Raw genomic sequence first — 22,597 nt, 5'->3', positions numbered from 1 at the left:
ATTTCTGTTAGTTCCTGCCCGCTCTGTTTCTTACAGATTAATGCACAATGAAGATAGTAGGAATGCACAAATCCTCCCTTCTAGGGCACTCCCTAGTCCCAAGTTATGAGAAAAAGACACACATGGAAGAGTTTGTTTGCCAGAAATGCTGACCACAGCAAAATCTGTGTACCTGTCACTCTAACCAACCCAGACACTTGGGTTGTTTTTATCTCCTTTTCTTTTCCTCTTTTGCTTTTTTTTCTTGACATGGTTTTATATAGCCCAAGCTGTTCTAAAATCCACTGTGTAGCAGAGGATGACCTTGAACTTCTGATCCTCTTGTGTTTACCTCCCAAGTGGGAGATCTTCTTTAGATCCACACTAGTCTACAGCTCTCACCACCCTGAGCAAGAGATAAGATGTAGAACCCACCACATTCCAGAAGGGCTATTTTTTTTTTAAAACATTGCACAATTGAAGTAACTACCTGCCTGGTACCTACATACCTTCCCTTGAAAAACCATACAGGCTAGGGAATAGCTCAGTGACAGAACACTTGCCTAGTGTGTACAAGGCCCTGAGTTCAATTTCCAGTGTTGGAAAACAGAACCAAACAAAGCATCCTTTACCCAAGCTTGAAGATGCAGTACATCTGTAGGCTCAGTGTTGGGGGTTAGAAGGATCTGGATTAACCCCGGCCTCAGCTGTAGCAGTAAAGTTCGAGGATAATATGAGTTAAAAGAAATGTCTTTAAAAAGAAAAGGAGAAAAACAAAACCCATGAGACCTCCTCTGGGAGGTTGTCACGTAGCCTGCCGTCTTGCTGCTAGAAGCTCGTTCCTTCTCCACTACTCGGACTTTCATTCATGCATGCCACATTTCCTACAGAAGCAGTAACTCCAACACGCACTACCTAACCCCCATACCTCATTTTCATAACCTGTCCCCTGGAGTGTGCATCTCCCTGGAGTGTCCTAAATGCCCCACCAAGCGTCACTGAAGTGAACTGAACCAGAGACGCTGTGAGGGTGACTGAGAAGGGAGGCTGTCCCCTTGGAGCATGTGTCTGTCACAGGGAGCAAGGTCGAGTTGAGTTTGTAGTAGTCCTGGAGAGGGGTCCAACCTCAGAAACAAACCTGATAATTTCTGAATGCTGTAGAGCTCTGGGTAAAAAGGAAGGAAGGAAGGAAGGAAGGAAGGAAGGAAGGAAGGACGTGGATACATTTAGAAATTTGAGGTAACAGGAAAGTACATCTTTACTGGAGAACCAAAGGCAGCATGTCTATTCAAAGACCCCAAATCTGGGAAAAGTTTGACTGGCCTGGGAAGTGATGGCTGATTAGTGGGCAGGGCAGATGGCAACGCCGATGGAGGAGGAGTCTGGGGCACTTCAACTAGTAGAAGTGGTCAATGCATGGTCAGCCTGGTGTGAGATGAGGGAGCCGGAAGCCTGAAGGCTGGTCAGCAAGCGGTGACCCAGAGCAGAAACATCTGGGGAGTCTAGGTGGGAGATCCTATGGGCGGCCTAGGTTGCTACTGTCCCCATCCCAATCACTCAGCTTCGGCCAGTTCCTACAGCAACCCTTTGTCAGGCCCAGTCGATGACGCCTTGGCGCTCTCTAGCGCCTCCTGTGACGTCAAGAGTCCGACGGGGCATTCTCGGGGTCTGCGAACAAGCCTAAGGAGCCGCTTGCAGTGCGGGAGCGCGGGAGGGCGTCATGTTGAAGAAGATTATTGAAAGGCAGTCCCCGCCCAAGTTGCTCGGTGGGTGCGCGCCCCCCGCGCGGGGCGCTGGTTGCTATGGACGCTACGGCGGCCGCTTGAGGGCGGTATCGCGGGGGGCTGCCGCGCTGCGCAGTCATCTTGGGGGCAGGGAGCGCAGGGCCAAGGCTGGTAACCCCGGGCGGCACCATGAAGGCCATCAAGAAGGAATCCCGTCTCAAAATGCCAACCAGCAAGATCCAGGAGACCGCAGAGAGCGTCAAAGGTTGGCCCTGGAGGCCTTGGGTGCTCAGGGGGAAAAAAAACAAAAAAAAACAAAACAAAAAAAACAAAACAAAAAACAAAAAAAAAAAAAAAAAACGGGGATGCTTGGGCTGGGATCAGGACGCCACAGATGCCAGGGAGGGTCACTGTAGCCTCGGAGTACAAAACATGGGCAGAAATCTCAGAAGGGAGGCACAGGACCCTGGTATTTGGTGGTGGTAACATGGCAAGTGAGGTACTAACAGCTTCCGGGGTCAGCGGCAGGGGACAGGCATGGGACAGTAGGAGTAAGAGAGCTCCAACTCAAATCATATATTAGGGTGGTGCAGGTGACAGACTCCTGGGATGAGATGCCCAAGAACTAGGGGGCACCTGATGAGGTTCTTGGGAATTGAAGCAGGGGTCACCTAAGAGTCTTGCGGGGGGTGGGGGTGGGGTGGGGAATCCACAAGTAAAAACAACACCCAAAACTCTTAACTCCATTGGTTTTAGAGTGCTGTTTATTTCTTACCATTTGGCCTTTCTAACCTCGTGACATATCTAGTTTAGCGTGGACTACCGTGATTGTTTCCATTGGCAACCGCTCCCTTTTTTTTTTTGAAAATTTCCAGCTGGGGATGGAACCCAGGAGGCCCATCCCTGTGTATGCTAAGCATGCATTCTGCTACTGAGCTATCCCTTGCTCTGTTTTTACTTATGGAGGTCTGTCCTGTGCGGACACTGGTAGACACTGGGATTGTGATGCCGACCCTCGAGAAACACAAGACCCGGAGGAATATCGACAAACTTAGCAAAGCCCATATGGACCCCTATGGAAGTTCTGGGTGCTCAGAGAGAGCTCCTGAATTAGGCCTCGGTTGGTAGACTTAGAGGGAAAGGTTTTCTGAAGTAGATGGCATTAAAGAAAAAGATAACTAAAAAAACAAAAAGGAAAGGCTTGCTTCCCTGGGCTGAGAGAGCAGTGTGAATTCACAGATCAATGAGCATAGGATCCAGAGAACTCCGTGTGGGGAGGCAGGGGCCAGACCCTGAAAGGACTTCCCATGCAAAGTCAGAAAATCTTGGTGTGTGACCTTGCAGGCCCTGAGGGGACCCAGCCTCCTAGAACTGGTACAGCACACTATGAAGAGAGGGCAGGCCTAGAGTCAGTAGAATCCCTTTGGGAGGCTCAGAGAACTAACAAGACTCTAGTGGGTTTTTTTTTTTTTTTTTTTTTTTTTTGATTTGTCTTTCTTTTATGTCTCTTCATAGTATAAAAAGCTGGTGCTGTTTCATGACATACTTTTAATAGTTAAGAGAGGAGAGAGAGAGAGAGAGAGAGAGAGAGAGAGAGAGAGAGAGAGAGAGAGAGAGAGAGAGAGAGAGAGAGAGAGAGAGAGAGAGAGAGAGAGAGAGAGAGAGAGAGAGAAATCGGTTTTCCTTTCCCAAGGGCAGCCAAGGGCTCTCCTGACCATTGCCTCGTGCTCACCTACTTTCAGGGCGATCTTAATCAGATTTGAACTTTCTGCTGTAAACAGATCAAGGAAGGATTTTTCACCGAGTGTTTGTTTTTAATAAGGCAAGGATTCCGTTTGTTAAATAGGCTTTGCATTCAAAGCATACACCAGAGTGAGGAGGAAAAAAAAATTAAAATGTTTAACATGCAAGGTCCCTTGACCTTTTGGGAGGTAGCGTGCCTGCCTCCCCCAATGTCACGTGTCCAGTCCACAAGTGTGACCCTGTAGCCTTGTGCTGTGTGTCTCTGAGTCTCTGATCTGTGAGCTTTATAAAGGCAATCAAACATGTCTAGGAACCTGTTTGAGAGGACTGAACTCCCCGCTGAGTCCTGTGGCTCTCCTTGGGCTTGTTGCTAAGCAACCAGTAAATCGGATGCCCCTGGACCCCAAGACACCAAGGACAGCTCTGGTCTTCCTGCCTCTGTTCCCCCACCTCAACCCTGAAGTTGGTTTCCCAAAGATTTTCAACTGAGGAACATTTGTGTAAGAAGTAGGAAAAAAAAAAAATCAGATCCCATCTCTACCCTGTCTGTTGTACCCCTCCTCCTGACCCCTTTACAGCAGCCCTTGTCTTAGCTCCGACAGAAGTGTCACCTGACTGACCCATTCAAAGGGGCTGTGTCTGACCCCCTAAGCTGTCAGGACAGAGAAATGTTCACCAACAACCCTGTTCAGCTTGCGTTTCCAGAACAAAGCACATGGGCCTCAGGTTTACGGTGGCCCTCCTTTAGCCTGTGTGGGCCTCCAGGACACTGGAGCTGCCCTCGGTCTGAGGACTGGTCCTTCCTGACTGGTCTGCCTCCAGTCTGTCTATCTCAGTCACTGGATTGGTCATTCTGAAATGCCACTCTGAACACTCCACTCTCCTATACTAGGGGTCACATGCCTGATCTAGACTTCATTTCATATCCATTATGAAGATTAAATATATATATACACATATACATATATATACACAACCATATATATATATATATACAGACACACACATACACACACACATATATATATATATACAACCATATATATATATATATATATTTATATATATACACACTTTATTCTTTGGAAATGAAATCTTTTTTATATGTATATATTTATATATATATGTATATATATTTTGTGTATATATAAGTAAATATATGTATATACATATATATATATATATACACACACACACATACACAAAAATGGTGCTCAGTGAATTATCTCTGACATAAACTTGAGATATATGTATATATATATATATATATATATATATATATATATATATGCATTAAAATACACATACACACACATTTTTTGTTATTGTTGTAGTTTTGTCTTGGGACAACGTCTCACAGCCCCCATGCTCTGTTTTCCCTCATCTGGATCCCTGCCTCCCCAGCTGTCTTTCCGGTCATCATACTACACACCTGCCACATTCAGCCTTGCTCATGCCACAGCCTTACCTGTAGCACCGCTGTCTGCAGGTCCACCTCTGCAAAGCCTTTGTCGCCTTCCAGCCCCTCCAGGTGGGGAAGCTGTTACTGCTTCTATCCTGAGAACTTTCTTTTGGGTCTTCAACTCTGTTGACTGGCATGGTGGTTCTTTGAACGTCCCATCTGACCTATTAAGTGTGATTTTTCAGATGATATTAACATTACCACTGTGTGTTTGTGTTTCCTTCGAGAAGAACCATATTGCAACCTTTCATACGATCTCCTCTGTCTTTTACAACATGGTAGAAGGTGCTTGGTGAGCCGGGCATTAGTAGTTTACACTTGAAAAACCAGAGAACTGAAAAGCTGAGAAAGCTGAGGCAGGAGACTTGCCGTGAGTTCCAAGGCAGCCTGGGCTAGAAGGAGGCCTTGTCTGAAAAGCAAGCAAACCAACAAAAGAAGGAACTTGGTGGATAGTCTCCAGGACAGACCTCACTTTAGAAAGACGTGTGTTGGTTTAGTTAATCAGATACATACGTGTGTAGAGTGACAGCATTTATTGTGATGTGCTCAAGGTAGTTCAAACTTGAGGGCAGAGCGATCAAGGGCTCCTTTAGTCTCAACCAATCAGGGTCTGGGTTGCTCCCTGAGCGTGGTGGGAGCTTTGGCTCCAGGAATCTTCAGCGGTGTTGAATGCTTGTGTTTATATGTTTTTTTCCAGTGATTCTATACCCATCAGGGGAAAGCACAAAGTCCCTAGGGAAGATGTAGACCAACCAAGGTGATGGGCAGAAGAAACAAATGTCCTGGAAAGCATAAACATTCTCTCCCTCACTCCCTCTCCCTCTTTCCCTCTTCCCTCCTTCTTTCTTCCTCTTTCCCTCTTCCCTCCTTCTTTCTTCCCCTTTCCTTCTTTCCTTTCTCTCCTCTCTCTCTCTCTCTCTCTCTCTCTCTCTCTCTCTCTCTCTCTCTCTCTCCAGCCGTGACCATCCTGGAACTTGCTCTGTAGACTAGGCTGGCTTTAAACTCACAAAGATCTGTCTGGCTCTGTCTTCTGAATGCAGAGATTAAAGGCGTGCACCACCACCACCCTGCATGAAAACATTTTTAAAAGCAGATCTTCATCTGGGCTGCCACCTGCTTTGATGTTTGTATAGGAGGGGAGAGAAGTAAAAAAAAAATCAGAATCCATGCCCATCTAGATGGGGGCCAATAATGTTAGCACTCAAGAGGCTGAGGCAGGAGGATGGCAAATTCCAGGCCAGCCTGGGCTTCAATAGGAAGAAAGAAAGAGAAATCAAAACCCAAGGCTGAAATCAAAACCCAGGTATGGCGGAAGATCAGAGTGAAATGGGGTCAGACTGCCCAGCTCTGCGTGTGTCTCTGCGTGTGTCTCTGTGTGTGTTTCTGCGTGTGTCTCTGCGTGTGTCTCTGTGTGTGTACTTTGTGCAGAGACGCCCCTGAGCTGCTTCTGTGGAGGAGATGGATTTAAAGTTATGTTTGGAACGATTCTTCTTTTTAAAACCACATGCAATGTAGACATTTCCTTTTAAAAAATAATACAGTTGGATTGTGTAAACCAAAGACCCTGCCTTGATGTTGCGGTGGCGTGTTCTCTTAAAGATTATAGTACTTTGAGAAGCACTAGATAAAGCCACCACCTTGTTCGAAGCACCCTGGTGACTGTCATTAGGTTCTCCTTTGATTGTTTTGTATAGATGTTTACATCAAACCCTTCTCAACCAGAGAAGGAGAAGATGACATTACTAACCAGAGAAATGAAGCACACATCTGAAAGAGTTGAGCCACCTCTCTGGAGGCAGACAGAATGTGTCCTGGTAAAAGGGGCCCACCCACGGCTGCCACTTATGTAGCATAAACTCTCATCTCTGCATTTTCTACAAGGCATGGGCCACTTCTGGCATCTCCAGCTGCAGTAGATCCTTAAGTAATCTTGTCCTCAATCTTGGCCCCCTAGGCTGTCCCCCAGCCCTGATACTGCCCTCAGGATAGGCTGAAACTTCTTGCACAGATCACTAAGCTCTCTCTTGGTGATGTGACTCCTTCCTTCTGCCTTTCTGTTCCCCACCCCCACCTCACTCCACTCCAGTGATGTCACAGCGCATGCTTTGAGTTCCAGAGACTCCCCCTTCTCTGTGGACTCCAGGCCTCTCCACACGCTGTTCCTTCTGGAAAGTTCGGTTCTTTCTGGGGCTTCTCTCTTCCTCTTCCACTCTCAGGAATATCACTTCTTTAAGGAATCTCCCACGGCCACCCCTTAGCCCAACTATTGTCCCAAACTCACTCTGCCCTTTTTTTTTAGCCTCCTGTGGCTGTTTTCCTGCCCAACTGAAGCTGTTTTCTCTGGACCTCACTTGGGAAGACCTGGCTGGCCTGAAACAGAAATTCTCCTGCCTCTGCTTCCCAAGCCTTAGGATTAAAGGTTTCTTTCTTTTCAAGATTTCTGTACACGAATGCAGAGGGCATCAGATGCCCTGGCACTGGTGTTAGGAATGGTTCTGAGCTGACATGAAGGTGTTAGGAATTGAAACCCAGCTCCTCTGCAAGAATAACAAGTGCCCAAAAACCAGGACTTAAGGCGTCGATTGGTTAAAACTGGCCTGGTGGCAAAGGCAGGTGGATTTCTGTTAGTTCAAGGTCATCTTGGTCTATACAGCTAGTTCCAGGCTAGCCTGGATGACAAAGTGAGACCCTGTCTCAAAAAGATTAAAAAGAAAAAGCCCAATACTAAGCCATTGTGTGTAGTAGTACACACCTGTGACTTCAGTACTTGAGAGATGGAGTTAGGACGATCATCAGAGTTATCCTGGGCCACATAGTGAATATGAGGCCAGCCTGGGCTACATGAAAACCCTTATCTCAGAAAAAAAAAAATCAAAACTAATCAGGTGGTTGTAGCAGAACACAATTTTAAATCCAGCACTTGAGAAGCAGGGGTAGGCAGATCTCAGAATTTGAGGCCAGCCTAGTCTACAGAGTGAGCCCCAGGACAGCCTGGGCTACACAGAGAAACTCTGTTTAGAAAAAAGGAATTAAATAAATTAGAACTACATATGGTGGTACACACCTTTAAGTCTAACACTCAGAGGCAAGTGGATCTCTATGAGTTCAAGGGAACATAGTCTGCATTGTGAGTTCAAGGCCAGCCAGGACAACGTGGGAAGCTTTGTCTCAATTCCCTTGCCCTCCAAACCCCACAAAAGTAAAAATTAGATGAAAGAAATCTGATATCTTCACTGGGAAGGCTAAGGAAACATGTCGTCTACTTGCCCTAATGCATCAGGCGCCACAATCTCAGGTCTTGGGTATTTTGTTTCTTTTATGAATTTCTTAGTTCAACCCACTGATAAGGATGCTATATTTGTATGACTGTGCCCAGGAGATTGTGAAGATAACATTGACATACCAGTTGGGGGCAATTCTTTTAGTCCAGCTTCTTTTTGTTAAGTGGAAGGCAGGGACAGAGACGGTGAAGCGATGTATCACAAGGTAAGGTCGTCCGACTTGAAAATGCCATGGTGTGAGATAGACCACGTTTCTATTTCAGCTCTCACTATAGACATTCAATTGTTAAGGGAATCCAGGGACAGTCGGTAGGAGAGAACTCCCATCACTTCGGACTACTGTGACAGCCTCTGCTGTTCTGTTCTCTCCAGGTGGCTGTCTTGACCCCTTCCCCCCCCCCCCACCATGCAGTTTAATATGAATTTATTTACTTAAACCAAGGGCTCGCTATTGTTTGTTGTGTTGGGAGAAATTGAACCCAGGGTGTTGCTAACCTGCACATGCTTGCTAGGCATGCGCTCTACCAACTGAGTTGCCTCCTGAGCTCTCAACCTATCTTGTTTATTTATGTATTAAGATATGCAGAGAGCTCTTGGGACATATCTCTTTGCTTCTCTCCAGAAAAGAAGCGGGCAAAGGCACCTGAACAGCCCACTCCCCCAATTCAGGAAGAGCCTGAGCCTGTCAGCAATGTCCTACAAGGAGATGACATTCTTGCCTTGGCCATTAAAAAGGAAGATTTGAGGAAGGTAAGGGCAAGCGCCAAGGACCTCACAGAGAGAGCACCCAGCCGTGTTCACGGCTCACCCCTCCATTGGCTTCCTGATTCCAAGGAGTCACTAATACCATGCCAAAAAAAAAAAAAAAAAAAAAAAATCCACCAAATATAAATTTTTTTCCCTTTAGCATCTGAAAGAATTTATGGGAAGTTAGGTTTTCACATTTCTGAGATTCTACCAGAGCCACAAGAGTGAGATACCTTGGGGCAAGTGTTATCATGCCCATCCCATAGATGGGCAAGTAAGTTCCAACCCTGAACTCCAACCCTTCCCCTTACCTGTCAGTTGCTCTTACTTAATCTGTCTGGACAAGCCAGGTGTCATTTTCCCCCCTCCAGGTTACTCCTAAATCTCAGGTCTGTCACACAGGCATTTCCAGGACAGGATGTATGGATGGATCTGGGGAAGCTGACTAGTCAGCCCTCAGGAATCCTACCAAGAACAGAGGTGTGTGTGTGTGTGTGTGTGTGTGTGTGTGTGTGTGTGTGTGTGTGTGTGTGTGCTTCCTCTTCTCCCCAGATAGCATTCTTCTCAGCTCTGTTTTGTTTTAGCAACATGTTCCTCAGTTTGAAGAAACAGGAGAAAAGCCTGTGGTCACACAGAAGTTAATCATCCGTAAACTCAAACCGAAAGACTCTAGCAAAAGGGTCTACCACTTGGTAGCGCATCCTGCTAATCCAGATGCCGCCACAAAGCCCCTGGACTACTCCGGTATGGGCTTTGTTAGGATGGGTCTTGAAAGAAAGCCCCCCGCCCCGCCCCTTCTGCCTGCCCCCCCCCTCCTGTCCATCAAACAGCTGCTTTCTGTATGTGGCTCACAGCTTCTGGTTCTCCATCTCTCTTCCCCCTGCCCCCCAGGTCCTCATGACAGCTTCTTAAGCAGTGGCCAGATCCTCCCTCACCAGATTTTGGGGAGTCTCCAGGACTTTAAAAGAATCGCGGTGGCTCGGGGGAACACCCAGGTTTGTTTGTTGTACAGAGCTATGTGGCTAAGAGAAGTTGCTGCTGAAGCCATTATACTCTCTGAAGAGTCAAAAGGGTGTGTGTGTGTGTGTGTGTGTGTGTGTGTGTGTGTGTGTGTGTGCGTGGAGATGGGGGTGCAGGGATAGGATTCTAGAGCTTGGTCGGTCTCTGGGCCTAGATGATAAGGGACCCTTTGGGAGGCAGTTGCAAGTCCTAGAAACCAGTCACTAATAGACAACTTTAGCCGGAGTGGGGATTTACTAGAAGGAACTCAGAGCCTGTCTTGTGAAACTCTGAGTAGACTGAGCCCCACAACGAAGTAGAGCTCTGGCCTCAGCTCCTCAGTCTCCTTCTTTGGAGACTGGATTGCTGAGGTGCAGGCTGGAGGGAGATGTCCCCCACTGTTCCCCGTGTTACCTCCCTTCCTGCCACGTAGCTCTTTGGCCTCAGAGCCTTCACTTCAGTTAGGCAGGGTACTAAGGGCCCAGCTACTCAGGAGGAACTCATCAGTTGTGGAGAAGACAGCTACCTTGAAGGATGCTGAGTTTTCTGGGCAGAGGGGACTGTCAGCAACCCTCGGGCCCTGGTTGGTTTTCTGTCACTTGCCATCCTATGGTCTTGAAGAGGAGGGGTTCTTAAGAGCTGGACAGAAACCAGGACCTGGGTCAGCACCTCCTCCTCTCCCTTGTTCTTTCCAGCTGGCTAAGCTGATTCACATCCAGCCCTGCCTGATGACCCTCATCTCAGCCAAAGAAGAGCCAAAGCCAAAGCCCCCCAAGGAGGAGAAGAGACCTCCTCCATGGGCCCCACCTCCTCAGCACAACTTCCTAAAGAACTGGAGACGACACATTGCCTTGAGGAAGAAGCAACAGGAAGCTCTCAGCGGTGAGCTGAGCCCACTAGGGACCTGCCAGGGTCCCTCCATCGGGCACAGAGGCTCTTCTGTGTCTTCTCTCCCGCCCGCCCCGACTCCCACTAACTAACATTTGCACCACGACTGCTTCTGGCTTTCAGACTTCAGTGGGTTCTGAATGAGCCCGGGAGTGGGCCACCCAATTCAGAGTGCCAGAGCTTGGGTGTTCGGTTTTTGGTGCCGTGGCCACAGCCTTCCTTCTCTCCCTCTCTAGAGCACCTGAAGAAGCCAGCCAGTGAGCTGTTGATGCACACCGGAGAGAGCTACAGGAAGATCCAGGAGGAGCGGGAGGTCATTGACCGTGCTCTTCCTACCCAGCATGACGGAAAAGTGAGGACATTGTTCCTAAGTCCCACACACAATGCACATGGTGACCAGTGCCACCTTGTCTCCGGTTACACAGTTGGGGAGCAGATAGCCTGTCTATTACCAAGCACTATTAAACCCCTGGGATCTTAACTTATTTCATATTCCAAGACTGCTCACTTTTAATAATTAAGCCTGTGGTGGTCTTTGGTAGTCAGTTTAAGAGTCTTCATGTGTGTCTCCTAAAGGCTTATACTCTAATCTTTGGTCTAACCAAGGCCAAAGAACTGTGCTGTGATTTGGTACATCAATGAGGGACCAGCTCACCCCATCTTTCTGGCATCTTGAGAACAAAACCATTGTTGAGTGCCTACTCTTCTGCCAGTGGGACCCAGTGGATGCCCCAGTGAGTCTCTGACTGTGGTACTGAGGGGGTGACCTCACTGCTCTGTCCTTGTCTTGGCTTTAAGGCAACCAATTGGTTCTGGAGTCCGCTGGAATACCTGGGTGATGAGGTGACAGGTCTTCTCATGACCAAAAAGAAAACTCAACGTGGTCTGGTGGAACCCATCACACACATCAGGAAGCCTCTCTCCATCCAAGTGGAGACTGGTGAGAAGCAGGGCCTGTAGGCTTATATTTTTGAAAACCTACTTTAGTAAGTGTTCTTAAATGCTTTAACCTCCCTTCTAACCCACCAGCCATCAGAGGTAGTGGAAAGGAAAGAATAGGGCAAGGAGGATGTGGACCTGTTCAGAAATAGTTCTTTGATGTAAATACGATTGGCCTTGTCAGGATATCAGCAGTTCAGTTCACACATATCAGCAGTGGTAGTTTCATCCACTCAAAAACACCATTCACAAATCAGCAATGACAGTTCAATCCAGAGGAAACAGCGAGACTTTTTGGCAAGAAGCCACCGGAACACCACTGGAAGTTCTTTGGTGGTGTTTCTATGAAATCATGACAAATGATGACCAGCAAAGAGTGGTAAGGCGAACCAATACCACACAGCGTCGTCCCCTGTCTGTCGGATTATAGTTCTACCCTTACCAAATATCACATGTTCTCTCAAGCATCCGCTCTAACACAACATCACATGCCCTTTTCCCAGGCTGCTTCCAGAAAAACACCACATGTCTGTTCTCAGCAAAATATCCTCACATGTGTCTGCTTCAGCAAAAAATGTCCTCTCATGAGACAGTTTCTAGAAAAATATCACATGACACAACTGTGTCTCCAAAGAAACCAGGAATTTCTACTTCAAGAGCCCAAATCTGTTAGCTCCTTGTGCCTGGTGCTGGAGGCAAAGTAGTGTGGAGGTGGTCAGCATGACTTTGGCCCAAATCCTGCTTCACTTGGTTTTGAGCAAGTCTCTGAGTTTACCTGGGTTCTAGTTCATACCTCAGTGAAACTGACAGAAGTGACAAGGGAGGCTTGGTAGCTAGGATCCTGGGCATAGAGCTTTCACCAGCCACATGCACCGGTTGAGTGCCTGGAACACGACTTAGTCTGTATAGAAACGAGCTGACAATATAGACCAATTTGAGGAGAAAAATTTACTTTTTATGATTGCATATTGGAGTAACAGTCTTCATATATGGAATTCCATAAACTATGCTAAAGTGAACCTCACCTAGAGCCGTTCTACCATTTTAGCATGCATCTGGAAAATTTGAAAGGACACACAGTGACTTGCGTGTGTGGTTTATATTATACTCCCATGGTAGCCATACTTTAGAGCCTGCCAGTCCGCTACTTAGAATCACATCCCAGCTGTGCTGGCTTTCGGAATTTCTATGAGTTATTTGTCTCCTATTGTCCTTGATTTTATAGCATAAGCATGGTGAGAGGGTTAAAGGGAGACATTATTTGCTTTCAGGGGTTCTGGCTCCTTGCTAAGACTCATCAGAAGGTAGTTGCTATTGTTACTGTAATCCGAAGGTCTAGCCGTCTGGTAGCTGATTTTGTGGGATTCCCATATAGCGTTGCTGAGGAGGTACAGGATCAGAGAGCTGAAGTAGAGCTGCCCTTCAGAAACTGTATGCATTCCCCAATCCTTCTCAGAAGTGCCGTTGGGATTGGTGCTCTCAGGACCCTTGGGCAAGCATGATGGCAGCCTGTGCTGAGGCTCTCCTAATTCCACTCTAGGATTACCAGCCCAGAAGGATGCTTGGTACCGCTATACCTGGGACCGGAGTCTGTTTCTGATCTACCGACGCAAAGAGCTCCGGAGTATCATGGCAGAGCTGGATTTCAGTCAGCAGGTTGCTAATGCTTTCATACCCGCTCCCGAGGTGCCTTGGGTGACACCTGCCAACCAGCTCATATTCCCTCTCTCTACTCCTCTTAGGATATCGATAGCCTGGAGGTGGTGGGCCATGGGAAGCCATTCTCATCTGTCACAGTGGAAGAACATTTGCCACCTGAAAAGAGCCAGAAGAGCTCCTCGGAAGACACGGTATTTCTGTGAGTCTGAGCCACAGGGGGACAGGCTGGAGACCATGCTGCCCTTATCCCCACTAGTGTCTGAGGGTGGGCTTTTCTCTCTGACATCAAAACCAGGGTGGCTTCATCCCAGCCTGGCCAGTAGCTGTCCCCCTTTCCTCTAGCCCGTTCCTACATCTCTGCCAGCTGTCTGCTGCCATATTCTTCATCCCCACAATTGGATTCTAGTGGGGTTTACCCAGACATTACTATCCTACTTAATGTCCCCATACTCCCCTAAAGCCCCCCCCCCCGCAGTTATGCATAGAGAATAGCCCTGGAGGGAGACTTTGAGGAGACTCAGCAGACTGATTGGATCTCTGTGTCCACAGTCCCAGGCGGTGTGACTCCAGGTAAGTAAATAACTGGCTTTGCTTACAGAGACTCCTTGACCAACCTCTCCGACATGGTCCCCATGCCTATCCTTGGCCCTTCGCTGCTGTTTTGTGGGAAGCCAGCTTGCTGGGTCAGAGGTAGTAACCCAGAGGACAAGGTAAACTGGCGGCCTCTTCGCCCTCACACACTCGCATGGGTGCGGCCCCAAGGTGACCGAGATAGTCACAAGGAGTCCACAGCTTCTGATTTGTGTTCTTATCTGATCACACATTCCGTATGCCTGAAAATGGTAACCGCAGTGCTAATTCAAGCAGAAGTGAGATCGCAAGGCTCAAAAGATCATTGGCTGGGCAGTGGTGGTGGTAGTGATTCACCTTGAATTCCCAACATTAGGGAGGCAGAGCTGGGGATGTGTGTGTGTGTGTGTGTGTGTGTGTGTGTGTGTGTGTGTGTGTGTGTGAGTTTCAAACCAGCCTGATCTACAGAGTTAGTTCCAGGACAGCCAGGACTACACAACCCACCCACCCCATCTTGAAAAAACATGTATATGTATGTACTATGTATGGGTATAGGCATATGTGGGCATGTCCAAATATGTGTGAACACATGTGTGTGTGTATGTTTATCAGTGCACATGCACTCCTGTGAACATGTATGATTAAATAGGGTGTCTTCCCCTTTCACTTTCCACCTCAGTAGGGTCTCTTACTGAACCTAGAGCTAATGTTTGGACTAGTCTAGCTAGCCAGCTTGCCCCAGGGATGCTGTCTCTACCTCCCGTGTGCAGGGGTTATAGGCAGGCTGCCACACATTACTGGCTTCTGGAGATCAGATCTCTATCCAGTCTTTGGGCTTGAAAATTAACCTCTGAGTCATTGCTCCAATACCAGTTCCAGAACATTCTTCAGATGCTAAGGAGCAGAAATGAACACCGGGTATAAAATCTTTATCTTCTTCGTATTGATGATAACCTTAGAGACAATTCTCAGGAGAGTCTGACACCACTCAAGGTGACTAAGCCCAGAGGACCAGAGTGAACAGTGGACTTCCAGAGAAGTCGTAGGAGACAGGGGTGAGTTGGTCACTCCAGGGCAAGACCTCCAGCCAAGACACTCCTTAGACCCTCTTCCTCCCACAGAAAAACATCGGAATTGGTGTCCGCCTGACATTTGAAACCCTTGAAGGGGAGAGGACGTCCTCAGAACTGACTGTGGTCAATAACGGCACTGTGGCCATTTGGTATGACTGGCGAAGGAGGCCCCACCAGGATTTTTTCCAAGACCTAAAGCAAAACAAGACGCAGAGGTTTTACTTTAACAACCGGGAAGGTACCCTGAAGCTCTCCTCCAAGCCGGCTCAGTGACTGGTGCATCCCCGCCTTCTCTCATTACACGTGTGGTCCACTATGTCTGCTGAACTCCTGAGAGTGCGGGGGGGGGGGGGGAGTAGCCTCAGGGAGCACAGACCTGGGGTGGGGATGACCAGCCATCCCTTGATTGACCTGGGCTTCCCTAGCTCTACATTCGAAAGTCACACAGACCTGGAAACCTTATGCTCCTGAGAAAACAGGGCACTGGTCGCCAGATGTGGGCCACTGTGGTGCACTTTCTATAACCAGGTTGGCAGCTCAGCCAACTCCTGCTTCACAGCAGCCTCCATCCCTGTCTCTCCCAGGTGTGATTCTGCCAGGGGAAACCAAACACTTTACCTTCTTCTTCAAGTCTTTGAATGCTGGCATCTTCAGGGAATCTTGGGAGTTTGGGACCCACCCTACGCTCCTGGGAGGTGCTGTCCTTCAGGTCACCCTCCATGCCATCTCACTGACCCAGGACATTTTTATGGATGAGAGGAAGTTGTTGGAGGTAAGAGACTCAGAACCCAGCACACGGGTTCCTCTGCGGCAGATGATGTGTGCTCTGGAGTGGAGCTCTTAAGAGGTGGCTTTTCTCACCACACAAACTGATAACTACTCTTGCTTAGCAAATACCACCCAGGCCTTTATGATGCAGGAGATGGGAGGGCAGGACAGCAAGTGACCAAGTAACCGTACCTAGCAAACCCCCAGTTAGAAGGGAAGGGGATGACACCCTGGATGTCCCAAGTGGAGCTTTCACACTGGGTCTAGGAGTCTCAGGGAGAAACCAGAGACCTTACAGTAGGGCTGTCTCTCGTTCATTCGCTGCTGTCTGCTACTGTGCTGTGATGTGGGGCTGACCTGACAAGACTTCCAAACCAGAGACAATGATTTAAATGACCAGCCTTACTAACCTCCACCGTAAGCAGCTCCCAGGGGGAGTGCGAGGTGAGAGCTGGGGTTCTTTGTCCCTGTTCAGTCTCAGTGTGGGACTCTGTGCAAAGCTAGGTTTTTATGTGGTACCCTATACATGTCTGCCTGTCTCAGGCTGGGGACTTGGCCGGTGCCAATCAGATTGTGACCTTGATTAAGATGGGGTTCGCTGTATTTGCTGACCCTAGGACCCGTGTTTTGGAAGGTCTGGATTTCTATGACACTCACTGTGTGACCTGGCCAGAGAACATTTTACTACCACTCTTAACGGTTCCCAAACTATGAACCTTGTCTCCATCCCTTCTTCTCGTTGTGGGTATTGGAGGTTCCACATCCAATGTAAGAGTGGCTCTCCTCTGGAATTGGCCTCTTCTGGGCACCTTCACCTTTCTGAGGGGAACACAGAAGTTTGAAGAGACCTGGAGTTTTGTGGGTTTTTTTGTTTGTTTTTGTTTTTTTGTTTGTTTGTTTGTTTTGTTTTTGGTTTTTCAAAACAGGGTTTCTCTGTGTAGCCCTGGCTGTCCTGGAACTCACTTTGTAGACCAGGCTGGCCTCGAACTCAGAAATCCACCTGCCTCTGTTTCCCCGAGTGCTGGGATTAAAGGCGTGTGCCACCACGCCTGGCGACCTGGAGATTTTTGAGTCTTGAGATACTAGGTGTCTGTGTAAACCATAGCATCCAGGCAGGAACCCAGACCCTCGCCGACAGTGTTCTGACTCTCTCCTTGAGAATACTTTTGGGTAGTTGAGAGTTGAGGCTGCCACCTTGCACCATCTTTCCTTTCCCAGAGAAAGCTGGCTGCTCATGAGGCCATCACCATTGCTCAGAGTGTGCTGCAGGAGTTACTGAGGGGCATCTCCACTCCAGAGCGAACACCATCCCCGGTGGATGCATATGTCACTGAGGAGGACTTGTTCAACTACAGGAATCCCAGGGTGTGTATGTATGGGCTGGCCCCCATGCCCTCGGGCTACCTGGTAGTAGCAAACCCTTACTCGCTGGAAGCTGTGTGAGCATCTTCCACGAGTAATTCACCTCCTCACAGCAACCCTAAGAGATAAAGAGTGTGATTTCCACCCATATTTATTTCCTAATAAAGGCCCAGAGAAACATGCCCAAGATAGTTTATAAGTGGGTGGATGCTTAGTGGAGCCAGAGTAGCACATTCTTCTTCATTTAAACCTAGCCTTTCTTAGAAGGCCCAGATGCATGTACAGACACACTGATGAACACACTCGCATGCAGGTGTGCAGAGAGGGGGGTGTAGAGGGAGGGAGGGAGGAAGGGAGAATGAGAGAGAGAGATTTAAATTGAAGAGGAAGTAGGTACTTCTCTGTCCTCCATTGGCAGCTTCTTCTTTGCCTCTTGTCAGTGTCCCCAAGGCAAAGGGAGAACACGCAGTGACTGGCATGGGATTTGGGATGCTCCCTCCCTCTCACTTGTATCTCCCTCACCTTGGCTGCTGCAGTTGCATTACCAGCATCAAGTGGTGCAAAACTTGCACCAGCTGTGGCAACAGTACTGGAAAGCCAAGGCAACCCAGAAGGAAACCCCCAGCCTCAGAACTCCAATGCCGTTACTGTTGGTGGAGAAGGCCTCAGGTTCGATAAGCCCCAGGAGCCTGGCCTCTGAACACTCACAACTGCCACCGCACCAGGAGATGGACATCGTCAGGAAGCCTCGGGACTCCTTCCGGTCCCCGAAGCCTAGCATAGGCATCAAGAGTGTGCCATGGAAAAACATCATGGAGAAACTTCTGGTGGAGGAGGGTCCGGACAGGGAGACCACCAGGAGCCCCTGGGGTGCGAAAAGCCCTCCCCTGCCTAAGTGGAACCTGTGTCTAGGGGACTTCAGACAGGTGACGCTGTGACTCTTAAGGGGTTGATAAAGAAGGTCCCTGACTATGGGGCTTCTGCCCGGAGCCAGTGGGGAGGCTTCAGCAACTCACCCCCTTGTCCCATATAGATAAAACCTGTGGGCCCAAAAAAAGCAATCTCTTGAGTCAAAACATTTTTAAATTTACACACACACACACACACACACACACAATGGCTGTGAAAATCTTGAAGACCGAGGTTCATGGGAATAGATTTCTGAGGGAGGTCACAGGCTCTGACAGAAGGCGTCTTCTGTAGCCTCCATTGATTCTGGTTCCTGGCCCTGTGGATGTAACCAGGCTCAGAGATTGCTTAAAGAACACGGGGACCCTTGGAATTCTGCTACAGAACGGTTGAGCATGGTGTCCCATGACCCCCCCCTAACTAGGCAGTGATGACCTTCCCCGAGGAGCTCCAGAGAGAGGATGCCCTCATCCAGCTCAACCAGGCAGCAATGGAGCTCTGTCAGGAGCAGAAGCCACTGCAGTCGGACAGCCTATACCAGATGTGGTAGGTACCTTCTAGGAGACCAGCACAGATCTTCCCTTGGTAGCACCTGGCCAGGGGCTTCCAGGGCTCCTGAGGCTCTGCAACCCTTGAGCTCAGGATGCTAAGAAACCTTCTCATACTCTAGAAGCTGCCACAGCAGCCGGACAGCTCACTGCCAGCTGCTTCTCCGGGGAGGTAGCCACAACAAATAGTTTGTCTTTTTTTTTTTTTTTCCTTCTTCCCCTGTTGTTCCTTCTCAATGAATGGAAGAATCAGTGGGAGGCAGGAGGAGGGTGGGAGAAAGCAGGACACTTGAGGAGACAGGGAGCCTCACAGAAAGCTTCACTTCTCTGTTGTCACCTGCCCATTGCCTGGCTTGGGACTTGTGTGGATACATTTTCGCAAGGCCCAGAGCGCGCACTCAGCAGCCACAGGCCCAGAATCACGGGCAAGGTTCAGCCCTTCCCATGGAGCTGGACGCAAGTCTAGCCGTCACTCCAAGCTGGAATTTAGACTCTGAAGCAAGACTGAGTTCATCCTGGCCTCTTTACCGCAGTCCTAGATCTTGTCTCTTCACTACAGGGAAACCAGATTCCAACTTGAAAGCTTACATAGATAGCATCGGGGAGGGCTGACTGCTTGGCGACATGACATGGAATTCTTGTGGTAGTTCCCGGCACTAGAGTCTTTAAAGGGAGGCATCCGAGCCTCCGAAGGTTCAAGGACAAAGGAAGAGTGATGGCTTTTCTCCAGTGTGTCTTTTCCTCTAGTTTGCAGCTGTGGCGAGACATGATTGACAGCCTGGTAAGCCAGTCCCTGTGGCTAAGAAATCTTCTGGGCCTGCCCGAGAAGGAGACGGTTTATTTGGATCTTCCAGACGAACAAGGTCAGACATTGTGAGGTCTCTCATCTCTGGGTAGCCTTTTCCAGCCTCTGCCCTGATGGCAGCAGGACTTCGACTGTTCGTCTGCTTATGATAGCCTCTTGACTAAGCTCACGGTGGTAGGGAACAGCCATCCTTCAGTGTGGCCGAGATTTGAGGCTTGGATTGAACCTTGGTGCAGTCCCCTTGTTTAGCATGTTGAGTTCTAGAGACTCTAAATGTAGCGGAGCTGGGACTGGACTGTCTCGGACCCTTATCTTACTTTTTGTTCCATAAAGTCCAGACCTAGAAAAAGTTCTCCGCTTCCTCTTAGCTCTTTCTGTTCTCAGAGACCCTTTGCAGAGATTTTCTTAAAGCCTCCGAGAACAGGCTTTCCTCATCCCCCAACTTACCTGTGCATAGGTCTGTGGTGTAGGCAGGTCATAGGCCTTGTGCATGTCTTCCACTTTCCCCCTCATAGGTCAAAAATCCCCCCCAGTCACAGAGTCGAAGGTGACAGGTGGGAAAGCTGGGAAGGAGGATCGGAGAGGGGGCGCACAGGAGAAGAAACAACTGGGTACCAGAGACAAAGATGATAAAAGGGGTTCCAAGACACCAGGGAAAGAGGTTATGTAGGGGTGTGGTCTGCACCCTGGATGGGGCTGGGAGGGGGGAGTCATGGGAAGGGGGCGGTTGCTCCATCACCACACACACAGCTCTCCAGGAGAACTGCTGGAGGAGAGAGAGCGTCAGACTTCCCTTGGGAGCCAGTGAGGTCATGTGTGTCTCCGTTTCTCCAAGCAGGACCGCCTGAATAGCAAAAAACTCAAGCCAAAAGATGAGAAGAAAGTGGTGAAGTCTGCAAGCCGGGACAGGCTGCTCTCAGAAGATCCTCCCCCTGACAGCACGGCACCCTCCCAGGAGCCCATAGACCCCCTGGTCATGGAGAAATATACCCAGCGGTTGCATGCTGAGGTGAAAGAAAGAGGGGGCAGTCATACCTCCCTGCTCTCATGCCTGCATTGATCATTCCTCTATATTCTGCCAAAGAGAACCTGCTTGAGAGAGAGAGAGAGAGAGAGAGAGAGAGAGAGAGAGAGATGAGGGTTGGCCAAAGAAGGATTCCTTAAACAGAAGAAGCAGCTGAGGCAGAAGAGGGAGTGGGCCAGCAGAGTGGCAAGGAAGAGAAGCAGCAGACGGCATGTGAGGGAGTGGTCAAGAGACTTTGCTGGCCCATGGAGAATTCTGTCATGCAGAATTCTGCATTGAGAGCAATATAGTCTGACTTAGGCTCTTGAGGGCAACTCTAGCTGTCTTTTGGAAAACGGGCTCCTGGGAAGAGAACGGGGTGAAGCCCTTCCTTTTCTAAGGCTGCTTATACCTGCCCTCAGGCACACACTGGCAGACAGATTTCTTGGGAGAATCCCAAGTAGGATTGGCCCAGTCCTCTTTCTGTTGCTATAACAAAATACAACAGAGACCAGGCGATTTGTAAGAAAAGTTTATTTGGGGTCACAGTCCTGTAAACCAGAAAGCCCAGGAGTGGGGGCTCAAGGGAGAGCCTCGTGTTGCTTCAACTCATGGTAGAAAGATGCTGAAGGGGCAACTGGGCGTGTGTGGAAGTTGTGAGGAAGGAAGAGTTAGGACTTATGGATGTGATCTGTGAGGGTGGGACCCTCATGATTCAGACTTGTCAACACTTACACTGGGAGCAGAGTTTAGCATGAGCTCTGGAAGCTCCCAAAGGCTAGCAAGTGTGAATCTGCTGAGAGGATATAGTCGTGATCTGGTCCTACTCCATGGGTCCTCAGAGACACCCGCAGGTCATCCTGGTCTTTTTGTTACTCTGTGTGTGTGTGTGTGTGTGTGTGTGTGTGTGTGTGTGTGCGTGCGTGCGTGCGTTTTGAGGTGTGGGAGTGGTCTAACAAAAGCATGTTCAGTATGTCAGTATATCTAACAGGGATGCGTTATCTTTCACTGATAAGGCATTTGTGGATCTGGGCTTACATTACTGTACATTGTGAGACCGCCATACCCTCAGGTCTCATTTGACCAGAAATTCTGTTTGATGCTGCCTGTGACATCATTGAGCTTTCTGATGGCTGACGAGGCCCAGAAAGTAATCATAGGGCCCTGGGGACTCTGGAGTGTAAATCCCTCTTTCAGTCTATGATACGAAGAGTTGATTTTCTTAGGCTGTGTGGTCTAGCCGCAGTAGAGGGCTCAGTCTTGGAAGCTTCAGTATGTTGATCTATGATCTTACAGGAAGGAGAGTTGGCTTCCGGAAAACCAATACAGAACTGGGACTGAGCCCAGGCCCACTCCAGATCTGAAAACAATTACGTGCAGCAGGTCTTGCAACAACTTTGGCGTTTCTCTCTCCATCTCATCTCCCTTAGCAAGACTGATATGTTGGTGCTTGCTACCGAGCAAACCTTGGCTTTTGATGTCTATCCCCCTCTTCCAGGTCTACAGGTTGCTGGGCAACCTGGTGACAGACACGATGGTCCTGGCTGATGAGCTCAGCTCCACAAAGAATGTTGAAGAGCCTTTCCGTTTTTGCAGCTGATTCTTAGACCCAAGCTTCCTCCTGAAAAGGTGGTTTGAAAAAAAAAAAAAAAGTCAATAAAGAATCTTTAGGTTCCTACCATTTCCGTTGTGCCTCTGGGAATTCTGGATCTGACAGCGTCAGGTGAAGGTCTAGGGCCTCCCGTATCCCACCTGCTCACATGTGTGGTTCTCAGAGCCACCCACACCAGAGAGGTGATGCTTAAGGGACAAGCAGAAGAGTCGGTGGGTGGTGGCAGGGCAAGGAATGAAGTCAGGTGACAGGGCAGGTGGCCTTCATAGCAGTTCCCTGCCTCAGGCCTACACTTTCAGGGCCGAGCTTCCTGGAGCCAACTCAACTGAGGGACTAGGGAGAGAAGCAGAGTTGGCGAGACCTGATTGTCTGAAGCCTTCTACTTCAGCACCCTCCCTCATCCTTCAAGATGGCAAAGATGGCACCTGCCAAGCTTTTTAAACCCCGGCAGGAACTGGGACTGAGCTCATACCCACCCCAGGTCTGAAGGAACACAAACAAAAGCGCAACTCTTTGCAGTACTCCA

At 48.9% G+C, this 22,597-nt stretch overlaps 1 protein-coding gene across 2 annotated transcripts; it reads left to right on the top strand.

Annotated features, from left to right (window-relative positions):
* The first annotated feature begins 1,634 nt into the window (after positions 1-1,634).
* Positions 1,635-22,140, top strand: Mycbpap (MYCBP associated protein). 2 transcript variants are annotated; one of them, XM_021213472.1, is made up of 19 exons: positions 1,635-1,745; positions 8,812-8,939; positions 9,521-9,680; positions 9,828-9,931; positions 10,631-10,817; positions 11,060-11,175; positions 11,622-11,763; positions 13,303-13,418; positions 13,505-13,620; positions 14,020-14,131; positions 15,113-15,302; positions 15,649-15,836; positions 17,051-17,197; positions 17,731-18,120; positions 18,528-18,649; positions 19,399-19,514; positions 19,972-20,117; positions 20,295-20,465; positions 21,958-22,140. In XM_021213472.1, the coding sequence occupies exons 1-19, from the start codon at positions 1,700-1,702 to the stop codon at positions 22,057-22,059; spliced, it is 2,799 nt and encodes a 932-aa protein (XP_021069131.1). In that variant the 5' UTR covers positions 1,635-1,699; the 3' UTR covers positions 22,060-22,140. The 2 variants fall into 2 exon arrangements, with proteins under 2 accessions (XP_021069131.1, XP_029401955.1); XM_029546095.1 differs by lacking the exon at positions 1,635-1,745 and adding an exon at positions 1,893-1,968 and having other exon boundaries at positions 21,958-22,137.
* Positions 22,141-22,597: the final 457 nt, after the last annotated feature.

Source organism: Mus pahari, chromosome 14 (assembly GCF_900095145.1).
Source record: "Mus pahari chromosome 14, PAHARI_EIJ_v1.1, whole genome shotgun sequence".
Classification (NCBI taxonomy): Eukaryota; Metazoa; Chordata; class Mammalia; order Rodentia; family Muridae; genus Mus; species Mus pahari.
Note: the sequence above shows the minus strand (reverse complement) of the source record. Positions and strands in the feature narration are given on the sequence as shown.

Coding starts and splice junctions, on each gene's coding strand:
- Mycbpap (XM_029546095.1), top strand. CDS start 1,893: ATGAAGGCCATCAAGAAGGAATCCCGTCTCAAAATGCCAACCAGCAAG. Junction 9,681..9,827: donor AAAGCCCCTGGACTACTCCG/GTATGGGCTTTG, acceptor CCTGCCCCCCAG/GTCCTCATGACAGCTTCTTA. Junction 13,419..13,504: donor AGCTGGATTTCAGTCAGCAG/GTTGCTAATGCT, acceptor TACTCCTCTTAG/GATATCGATAGCCTGGAGGT.